The 12,241-nt window shown below is 29.9% G+C and overlaps 1 protein-coding gene across 4 annotated transcripts in view; it reads left to right on the plus strand.

The window, feature by feature from the left end:
• The window catches only part of LOC114937780 (solute carrier family 7 member 14), a 104,664-nt gene that overhangs the window by 49,706 nt on the left and 42,717 nt on the right, over window positions 1-12,241 (plus strand). For all 4 annotated transcript variants that reach the window (XM_085486105.1, XM_085486104.1, XM_085486103.1 and 1 more), the window contains 2 exons: window positions 2,334-2,481; window positions 7,886-8,039. In XM_085486105.1, the coding sequence (XP_085342231.1) occupies window positions 2,338-2,481; window positions 7,886-8,039 (298 nt within the window). In that variant the 5' untranslated portion in view covers window positions 2,334-2,337. The remainder of the gene's footprint in view (window positions 1-2,333; window positions 2,482-7,885; window positions 8,040-12,241) is intronic.

Here is a 12,241-nt window from a genome sequence, read left to right on the forward strand (position 1 = left end):
CCATTAATACACTGTATAGTATCCATCCTTGTCTTTCCGCTCGCTCGTTTGGCGATTATCCCGGCTGTTCGTCGTTTGCATAATCCGTTGTGAAGAGTGCATCGCGTCTGCATTACAAACGACTGCCAGACAGCGAATAGCGCGACTCCTTTCGTTTTAATCGAACTCAAGGGAATAATCGAGATGAGTAATCGTCCCGATATGCTCGCAATATCCCATTGGAATTATTCACAGAAATATCTATTCCAATTTTATTTTACAATTCTGTACTGTACGCACCGATTTATGGAAATATTTCTCTTGAAATCATTCAATTTACAATACATCGGGTAATCTATTTTTTTTTGCAAGTTTTTATATAAAGCGTTTGTCGTAATTTTTTTTCACATGTAATACATTAGATACGCAATTATACAAATTAACATTCTCAACAGGACAATCTATTAAACATTTTTAGAACTGGCAAGTGAAGTTTATAATTTTTAATTCATTAATTTATATGAATTGCATTTTAAAATAGCGACACTGAAAAATTTGTTCTAAATTAAATTGATTTCTGTTAATAAATCTGTTATAAAATTATACATTAATGACAAGTAATTTTAGCATTTTTTTCACATGTAATATATTTGAAAAATAAAATTTATATTTATATAAATAAAAATGAAATTTACATTTATATTTATAATTTATAATTAATTAATTTATATTAATTGCATTTTAAAATAGCGACACTTTGATATTTTAATCGGGAAAAAATTTGTTCTAAATTAAATTGATTTCTGTTAATAAATCTATTATAAAAATTATATATTAATGACAAGTAATTTTAGCATTTTTGAATAATTAAATCTGTAGTGTCGCGATTTCGGGAAAAATGCTGAATAATTTAACGGGATATTAAAAGCACGCTACAGACAATTTCTATCCTTGGATAAGTTTGCGTAAGAGCAGGATTAGAAGGACGTGCAAAAGCTGCAATGTTTGAGGAGCAGCGCTTCTTATTGCCGGATAATAAATCGATAATTCATATACAATTTCCAATTGTGGAAACGAGCGAGTTGCAGAGAAAAACATCGTGCACATGTGTCGCACAATGTTTTTCTTTCTTTTTTTTTTCAAAACTCGTTTGTTTCCGGAAACAGTCGATTTGCGTTCGATTATGCGACGGAGCTAGTCATTTTTTTCGCGCCTACGTTCGAGTTATTTCTCGACGGGAAGATGAATGGAATTCACGATGCAAACAATTCTTTTACAAGGTTCGATACTTGCCAGATAGATATTTTTCAAATAAATCTTTTAAATTGAAGTTCTTTAAAATTGTTCTTATTGTTTTTGTATTATATCGCAATAATTATTTCATTTTTTTAATAATAAATTATACAATTTATTCTCTCAGTACTTTTATTTTTATTTTTATTTTTTCTCAAATTTCAGATAAATTAAAAAATAAAACTTGGATATTCTCCGTTAAAAATAGGATATTTATTAATATTAAAAAAAAATAGAAACTTAATTTTCGACACAAAGAAGCTTCTCCTAAAATTCGCTTGCTTAATATTTTTTTCCTAAATATTTTTTCTCGTTGAAATGACATAAATGGCGTCCATTGTTTTCGTTTTAACGTACATAAATAAAATGTTATTCTTCTTGTGTTTAAAATATGCTTTCTGTGATTTTTCTATTTTCAATATTACCTTCTTAAATATCAAAAGCATTCATGAAATTATGATAAAGAACATATATGACTTGTCTATTCTTATTTATTTCATAACCTTTAAACTACTCGCCATACTCATAATGGAAGCTATTTTTAATCTTGTAAAGAGGTTACGTACAGATAGATATTATTAACCTTTTGCTGGAAATAACAGTCTTACACATTGTTACCATTTTTAATTATCTTTTAATTATCGCATACGTGTATTATGCAATTTACATTTCTAACGTGTAAGCTTACCCGAAAGTTCCATTTTATTCTGTCTGCGGAGAACATTATTATTCTCATCGCTGCGTATATTTTATTAATTTTCATTTGACAAAAATTGAGATTATTCATACATTTTCATTCAGATACACATTTATTCTCTAATTATTTCCTCCTCCTTTCTTTATCAGCAAACAGCTGACAGATGTTCGAGCCTAGTTTTATTATTATATCTGGTTTTATTATTATGTCTATCTCTCGCTGATGCGTTTTCCATGTTATATTATATTTAATGTGTATTATATATGTGTATATACATACACGTCGCAATATATGAAACCTTTAAAAACATCGACCAAAAGCTCTCTGCTGTTGATGTAACTGTTTTTCTCGTTTCAATTTGCAGAAAAATGAAGCTCGATCTGGACCGGGAAAAGGGCCTCGAGCTCTTCAGCAAGTTCATACGTACAAAGAACGTCGAAAGTCTGCAGGGTGATCAACCCAAAACCGGTCCCGAGCCACTTCATCCAGCCGACTCCAAGCAGAAATTACAGGTAATGACACAATTTTTAACGTTGCGAGGATTTTACACTTTGAGAAATTTAAGCCATCGACGAGAAACTTTTCGCATTTTTATTCACGACGCTGTTAAGTCGGTCATTTTGTTTTCCTCCAATTGCTTGTCCGAGCTCCTACTTGAACGAGTAAAAGAAGCTGGCTCTCCTGCGTGAGGAGAAAGGCAACTGTGAAAAACAAACATGAGTGTGGAGGGTTAATTAAAGAGAGGTAGACGTTTAACATTGTTTCTAATTATCAATTAGAGCGACACGCCGACCATTAGAGCCTGTATGCGATGAAAATTTACAAGGGAACTTTTCTGTTTATTTTGACAGAATGAGACAGAAATTGTTTATAAATAATATTATAAAAATTAATTTGCTTATACAGGGTGTATCTAGGTAAGTGCGAAAAATTTTAGGAGATGAGTCTTTGTCAAAAATTAAGGGCGGTTTCTTATATAAACATATATATATTCTTATATCTCTTTCTCTGAGGACTTACACTTTTCTAAAGAGGAAAGTAAAAATTATTTCAAATTTTAGATTAAAAAAAATGAAACTTGGTAGATATTTCTCGTTAATAAAAATATATTTATTAATATTTAAAAAAAATTAATAAAAATTTAATTTTCGACGCAAAGAATCTTCTAAAATTTGCCGCACTTATTTAGATACACCTTGCATAAATAATGCGCCGCTTGCTTAATATCTTTTTTCCTAAATATTTTTTATCTCGTTGAAATGACATAAATGGCGTCCATTAGATGAGAATGACAAAATTCACATATTATATATAAGAAGCAATATAAATATGCAAAAAGCGTAAAAAGATGCGCAAATTTGTGTCGTTTTTATAAATTGTTGATTTGATCATGTTGGCAATGTTTAATAATTTTTTAACAATTAATGCGGATCCCTTATTTGTGTATATATATATTATATAGGTAATTCGCGTATATCTATCGACTTTCATATAGTCGCACCGCTAAGAGAAACATGGCAAACTTTTGTATCCAACTACGACGGTAGTGGCCGATGCTGCAAAGCCATTACTTTGCATCGGTGGACATTTCTAGCAGACGGTACCGTAGTTGCAACTCGCATAAACTGTCGCAAAGTTTCCCAATTGCCGATCCACTTTCCGTAGGAAAGTAGCACACAGGCTCAACACACGTATATGTATACATATATGTATATACATACACAAATGCGACCGTCGGTGGCTGCGGCTAAGACGCAAATTTTGTCTAATGCGAAAGTGGCACGCGAGATATTCGAATGAAGGCTATCAAGCGAGACAAGTATACTTCGTTACGCCATAATCGCTGAAAACGGAAAAGCATTTACATATTTTAAAGCGTATCATTTTTTGTTCCGATAGAAAAAGATTTAATCGCGCAAATTTCAGTAATTTTGCCGGCTTAATATTTTATTTAGCCAAAGTGCACGCGGTCTTGCTGGAAATTGCAAGCGAAATTGCGATCGAACGCGGTAAGCGACATTATGCATTTGGGGCGAATTCTTGAACGATTTCCCGCGTGGGGATTTCCGGTATTTATTACTCGCGCGTAATTTCGGCTCCCACGGTTATAACTTCCAAATTCATTCGTATTATTTAGCGTTTATTATAGCTCGCTTCTGGCGCGTAAGACACGTAGAATTACGTAGAATTATGCAAAATGATAATCTAAATTTATATATTTGCGCAGTCAAACGACCGACTATTTTCCTTACAAAATTATAAAGAGTTCTTTACTATTATTTAAATATTAATCCTCCATGTGATTATAATTTTAACAAAATAAATAGTTAACTATTTATTAATTTTATGTTTTAAATGTAATTTGGTAATTCCAAATAATGAAACTAGAAAACAATTATTAAAGATAATTAATAATATCTTCAAATTTTTTAAAGATACTAGACAACACAAGCATGCGTCTTTGATAGTATTTCTATTATTTATTTTACAACTATCAAATTGTTAATCTTCGCGATGACAGTTGCTTGATGCTATGAATATGACTATAATTTTAATTCGCCGAAATTCTATTATGTATATAATTTTAATTCCCGAATTTCTATTATGTATATAATTTTAATTTATTGCATTTCTATTATGTACATAATTTTAATTTGCCGAATTTCTATTATATTGTTTAAGAATTAATTTGTATATGTATTTCTTTATATATTTTTTCTCATTTTGTTTAGTTTAATCGAATATATTATAATTACGTACGCAAAGCGAAGTTATATTATTCTTTGATAATAAAACTTAAAAATTGCAACGCATGTAAAAAATTATTATTGCAATGCATGCATAGAAATATATATTTATTACGTGATTTATAAAAATTCAATATATAAATTTTTAACAAAAAACAAATATAATTTTCTACAAGAATCTTTCGATTAAAATATCTGCGCTTTCATTCTGACATCCAACTTCACAGTCAATAATGAATTGAGCTCGATGAAAGCAACTCTCTCTTTCTATCCTTTTCATTAGATTAATATACATTCCACACATCTATCACGCTGCGCGGTTCACGCGCGACTGATTCTCGTGTGGGGTATCGCGAGCGCGGGACTGATGGTCACATGATCAGTGGTCACATGACCAGTGGGTCCAGTGGTCACGTGACTTCGGCTTCACGCTCGCGATATCTCGCAGGAGAATCAGTCTCGCGCGAGTCGCGCAGCGTGATGGACGTATAGGGTATGGAGTTTCGCGCGAGTCTAATGAAAGCGTAGATATTTGATCACAAAAGATTCTTGTAGAAAATTTTATTTCTTCGTTTGCTTTTCTGTCAAAGATTTAAATATTGAATTTTTAAGAATTGCATAATTAATTAATGCGTTTTTATACATGCATTGCAATAATGATTTTTGTGCATACGTTGCAATTTTTAAGATTTTATCATCAAAGAATAATATAATTTTGTTTTGCGTGCGTAATTATATATTCGATTAGATTAAACGAAATGCTATAATATAATGCTACATAAATACAGTATAAATAGTTACATATAAAAGTAATTGTATCAACTCATAAATCAAACTCAGTTTTGTTATCAAATTTAATTATGATAGCAAATTATTATTAGCATAGTAAATTGATAATATAATACTATAATACAAATATTTGAGAAATATAATTAAATAATTTTCATTTAAAAATAATGCAGATATAAATGATGCTACAGTATTATATTAAACAGTTATATTTTAATTTTAATTCCCGAATGTCTATTATGTACATAATTTTAATTATGTACCTATATAATTTTAATTTCTGAATTTTCGTTATGTACCAGACAACACAAGCGTGCGCTTCGCGCGCGTTATTGATATTATTTTTATTTTTTATTTTACAATTGTCAAACTGTTAACTTTTCCGATGACAGTTGCTTGATGCTATTAATATAACACACAATGTTAATCGAGACAACTAATCAGCTCTGCGGAAAAACAGCAACAATATTTGCGATAATTGACTTGCATGCCTTTTTTAAAAAGAGAAAACATCTTGTTGAATTTTCGTACTTGTATTTTTCGTGCGTTTTAATTTGGAAAATAGATTTTGCTCACGTAATAAAAATATACTAAAATGTCACTGATATAATCTCAGAGTTTTATGATTTGAATACAATTATGTAAGACTTAAATCATTTTTCCCAGATTGGTTTTTTTTATAAAAAAGCAATATATTTGCCGTGGACCCCAAAATCCTATCAAAATTTCTATAATTTCGCGCAAACGCATAAATCAGCGTCAATGTTGCGACATGTACGACATGTTGCAACGAGCGCATGTACAGTAATAATTCACGTAGGATTTGCATTAATTTACGTGGCATTCTTCCTATTTTGAACATGGCAATGATATACATCTGGCGGATCAATGTCCAATACTTCGACATTGCTGACCGCGTAATATACATTTTCTATCATTATCACGTAATTACGCGTCTCAACAGAAATTGAGATCAATTATGACACTGCACCGTGAAACCGGATAATTTAATTCGTTGATCTTTGGAAACCATATAATTTTTGCAATTATTGCCGTTTCGATGTATCATCTTTCCTCATTCTCATTTTTTTATTCCTGTCTTTTTTAACGATTGCAGGAAATGTTGCTATATATATTTGTAGTCATTATAATTAAATTTGCTAATGTAAAAATTCCTTTTAATTACAATTGTACGACTAATCAAATTGACATAAAGTTGTTATACGCGTAAAATACATGTTTAAATAACATGAAATAATATATGTGTAATAAAATAATATAAATAATAATAAATTACAAGATAATATAGAATATACATATAAAAGCAATATGATATATTGATATAATGAGAAAAATATTCTTGAATTCCTCACACACATACATAAACAAAAAATAGAAATAATAAAAGACTGTTTGAGTGTCAAAAAAGAGAGGCCATTTATTTTGTCGCAATTACCAAAAATGTTAATAATATCGCGTATGTGAGAGAAACTTTGCGATTGCTTTATTTTTATTCGCACACCAGCATTTTAGCCACTCTCTCATGATCAAGATGGGAAAGAACCCCTGGCACACTTGGAGAGGGTTTCGCGTTTATTAATAACTATCGGAGGAAAGCAGTAAAAATGGCACTGACATTCTAGAAAGAAGTCGAGTAGAAGATGCAACTGTTTCCACAAAGATGTGCATACAAACAAGTGCGAAGTGCAGTTGAAAGGTTCTTTTCTGCAAAGCTGCCAAGTGTCTCTCGCATCTTTTCTTATCGCACTCGCTATATTATTTACCTGTAGTTTATATATACTTATGCGATCAACGGTAATGCTTTGCAATATTAAATATCTTCCCACGATGATTCACCGATTTTTCAAGGGAAAATGACTTGATAAAAATCGAACGTGTGCACGGGGAATCTATTATTCCAAAAATCAAAAATACGATAATTTGAACAATAATTTATCCCGGTTAATTTTTTTTTGTAAAAGAAATTTAGAAAAAAATCAATCTTAGTGGATATAGTACTATTCAATAAAACACGTTGAAATTATTTTTTATTTCGGTTAACTGTTTTGTAGACAAAATAACGAATTTATATCTCTGTCTTTGAATCTATGGAAATTGCAAGTTTATTTTGACGCAGTTTAAGCGAACTATATTATTGTTATTTTAGAATAAGAAAATACGCTTACTTCAACCCGGTAAAGAACATCCTTACTTTGAGAAGTTGTATAATTAGCATATAAATTAGTTTGAAAAATAATGCTGGAATAACCATATTAATTTGACTTTATTTAAAAGTTCTTTTTTCTCGCTTATCATTGAGATTTGTTTAGAAAAAAATGCGCAGATTTTTTAATATACATTTCCGCATTACTGTTTACAGAAGTGCCTGACGACTCTGGACCTGACGTCTTTAGGAGTTGGCTCCTGCGTCGGGACAGGGATGTACCTTGTCGCAGGAATGGTGGCGCGCAGCGTTGCCGGACCTGGTGTCGTCGTCTCATTCATTATCGCAGCCATTGCTTCCATTTTTTCCGGTAAGTGCATTACGTTTCTTAAAAAAAAAAAAAAATTTTTTTTATTAAGAAAAAACACATTTTAAAAATTAATTTAAAAAATCACATTCGCGTATTGCAGAGCCATTCGGTGAAAAATTTTTTATATATAATTATATATAAATAATTGTATAATTATATATATATATATATATATATATATATATAATCGTAAAATTATATGTGAAATATGTCTATTTTTATACATAATTATATAAATTTTAAGGGTTCATATATAATCATGTCAAATTATATATGAAACACCCATACAATACAAAATATTTTTCAAATTTTTGGAAAATATTTTTTAAAAAATGAAATAATTCTCGAAAATATTTTTAAAATATTTCTATGTCTACTTTTTCGTGTTTCAAAAATATTTTTGAATATAGATTTAAACTAATATTTCAAAAATATGTATCAAATATTTAAGATAATATTATCTGAGCGATAAAGAAGAATATTTTTAAAAATATTTTTACAAGTTTTTTTAAATATTCTAAAAAATGTTATTACAAAAAATTTTTAAATTATTTTGAAATATTCCTAAAATCATTTTAAAATGTTTTTATGCAATATTTATAGAGATATTTAGAAATATTTTTTGAAAACATTTATAATATTATATATATTTATATATATATGAAGAAATACTTATTTATTATATATATATATTAATATATAGGCACTTTTATCTAATTATGCATGGACATATTTTATATATAATTTTGCGTTTATTTGTATAATTTTAAATATTTCTACACTGAAAAAAAATTATTAAATTAATAAATATTTGTTTCAATACTGTGAAATAAATCATGTATTGAAATAAATATTTATTTGTTTCAAAAAGGTTTTTCTTATATAAAATAAATATTTTTCAAATCAAATCAATATTATTAGTTTCAAATAAATAATTTATTTGGCAATATTGAAACAAATACTTATTCAAATTCAATAAATTTTTTTCAGTGATATATAATTTTCTATTGTTATATATACATAAAAAAATGTGTTACCGGGCACTGCATTTGCATTTGCATCTGTTCCGAACTTGCTTGCTAAGGGATATTAATAACGGAGCTTATATATCGGAAACGAGATTGCGTTATCTGAATATACAATAAGTCACGATTTAATCTCTGTTTCCACACTATACGAATTCCGACTTGGCGCTCGACTTTATCAAATTTGTCGCTCGCGATTGTTCTTTCTCAGGGTCTGTATCGTGTCGATTGTGCTTTCACGCGATCGCGGCGATTTCGTAGCTCAATAATACGCGGTAATAATGCCAGATCTGCACGGTCCACGCGAGCGGAATACGAAAGCAGGAATTTATTTTTACCGTGATTCACAATTCTCGCGGTCGAAGAAACGAGCGTGCGAAGGAAAGAGATGGAAGGGAAAAAGAAAGAAAAGGGTGCAAGTGGCCTTTATTCATCGGCGGAAAGGAGGCTCCGACTATTTTTACGTGCGATCAATTTAACGATGGACAGCCACATGTGCGCTGATTGTATCGTGTGGGTGTGATGTCAATGCTTCGACGGAACGAGGATAATACTTCCTAACTGGACACGATGATGTATGACAGTCAGAGGCTAATAAATATTTATGCGAACGACCCCTATCAAAGTTACATGACCGAATGAATCTCCTTTTTTCGAATTATATTTAAATAATAATGCTTACGTGCGCGCAAAAAATATATATAATGTGATATTTGAAATCTTACGAAAAATACTCTGAAGCACTCTCTTGTCTGTTTTTCTGAAAAATGTGTTTATTCAAAATTATATAATGAATAAATAGTATATAAATAAATATATAAAAATATAATGTGATATTTGAAATCTTACGAAAAATACTCTGAAGCACTTTTGTTTATTTTTATGAGAAATGTGTTTATTCAAAATTATAAAATGAATAAATAATATATGTAAATAGTAAATATATAAAAATAAATAAATAATATTATTAAAAAATGTGTTCTCTTTGCCGCGTTCAGCTTATCGTAAAAGGAAAGACTGAAGGAACGGCTTGACAAATGATATAAATGGAGTTAAGCGTCATTCTGTCGGAAAATTCAGTTATCCCTCTTTTGTAAAATGCGCAACACGTTTCTCGCAATTGTTAGCGTAAAACGGAGTGACGTTTTCGGGAATTTTCTTGCCCGTGTTGTTTTGGCAAAGGATGTGATTCGGATATAGCGCGATAAATCAGACGCTTTTCTCTCTCGCGAATGCAAGTACAGAAAGAGTAACGTAACTAATCCGCGGTGTGTGCGTGCCCGGGGATAAGGAACCTTTTTCTCCGTGAAAATATGGACTTCGGCGGATCGGGATATGATCCGGAAAATTCGTCTTCCTGCGCGACCATATATCACGATATAAATCTGTCGACTGTATAAGGCGAGCTCGGATTTAAGTCGTAAATATACATATAATTCTCTCTACAGAATTTTTTAGTTCAGTAAAATTAGACTTGGAAAGGGCAAAACTTCAAAAAAGTTATAAGCTGAATTTTTGTGAAGACCTTTATTTTGGTGTTCTAATAAAATCCTCTAATTTCAACCAGAGCGTTTTTTTATAGCGGGTAAAAGGAGTAAATTTTAGTTTTTTTGCCATTATCTTGAAAACTATCAATTTTTCGAGAAAAATAGTTATTATAAAAATTGTAGCTCATAAAATTCTCTATAAAAAAGGTCATTATACCTTTAATCGTTTTTTAGTAAAACGAGCAGTAAAGTTGCAATATTTTTAATATAATTTTTCTGCTCCTCTCATTTCGCTCTATATCTTCAAAACGATTAATTCCACGAAAAAAGTATACAGAGCTTTTGTGTAGGGAATTTTATAAGCCACAATTTTGATAATAACTATTTTTCTCAAAAAATTGATAGTTTTCAAGATAATGGCAAAAAACTAAAACTTATCTCCCATAAAAAACGCCCTGACTAAAATTGAGAGTATTTTTTAGCATTTTATTAGAACATTGAAATAAAGATCTCCATAAAAATTCAGCTTGATTATAATTTTTTTTAAGTAAAAGTCTAATTTTACTGGACTATTTCTCTCATATAAACGTCTTGATCGTCCTCGACGTTATCAGAAAAGCGCAATCGAAGCTTTTATTTTAAAAGGAATTTTTTTGTCGAACACAGTCGAATCGAAATAGAAACATTACAGCTTGCAAATTCTCCAGATGAAGTAATAATATTTTCTTTTCTCTCTCTCTCTCTCCTTTCTTTATATAATTTAAAATAGCACAATTATATTTTGCATTGTAGTCGAAAATAGAATATTGTTTATATACATTAATATTTTAAATTTTCCTACAGAAACGCTCTCCTTTGGAAATTAGATATCATTAGCAATTAAAACTGAGAGTTGACATTTTTACGAGTAGTTTACTTTAACAAGTATTTGCGCGTTACTTTATAGGTACTGTTACAGCTGTACAGGTGCTTCAACTTTACGTCAGTTTACCGTTACACAAGTACTTGCTCGTTACTTTACTATTCGACACCGAACACCTATCGCTATCGTTCGTATCGATATAACAGAGAGCTTGTCGGCCATTTGAATATCGATATTGACTGTTCGCGCAAAAGCACAAGCGCCAAAAATATCCCGTCGAATATAAAAATTTACTATTCCACCGTATACGCGATATGAGGTTCCCAAACATCCCCGTAAATTGTTTCGCGTATAAGATGCAGCATGGGCGTCCAAAAAAGGAGGCGAAAGGGAGCATTTGCCTCCCTTGGCATCGGTAAAAAAATTAAGCTTTTACTCTCCTTTTAAATCAACACTGGAATTTATTTGTATATTTAATATATAAAAATGAAAATAAAATAAAATAAAATAAATTCAAAAAATTAATGAAAAAAACAAACAAAAAATGTGCCTCTTGGAATCAGTAAAAAATTAAGCATTTGCTCTCCTTTTGAATAAACATTGTGGAATTTATTTGTGTAGAAATAAAAATAAAATAAAAAAATAAATAAATTCAAAAAAGTTAAAGGAAAAAACTCAAAAAATGCCCCTTTTGGAATCAATAAAAAAATTAAGCTTTTGCTCTTCTTTTAAATAAACACTGGAATTTATTTGTATATTTCATATATAAAAATGAAAATAAAATAAAATAGAATACAATAAATTCAAAAAAATTAATGAAAAAAACCA

Source organism: Nylanderia fulva, unplaced genomic scaffold (assembly GCF_048542155.1).
Source record: "Nylanderia fulva isolate GAGA-0341 unplaced genomic scaffold, ASM4854215v1 Scaffold4, whole genome shotgun sequence".
Classification (NCBI taxonomy): domain Eukaryota; kingdom Metazoa; phylum Arthropoda; class Insecta; order Hymenoptera; family Formicidae; genus Nylanderia; species Nylanderia fulva.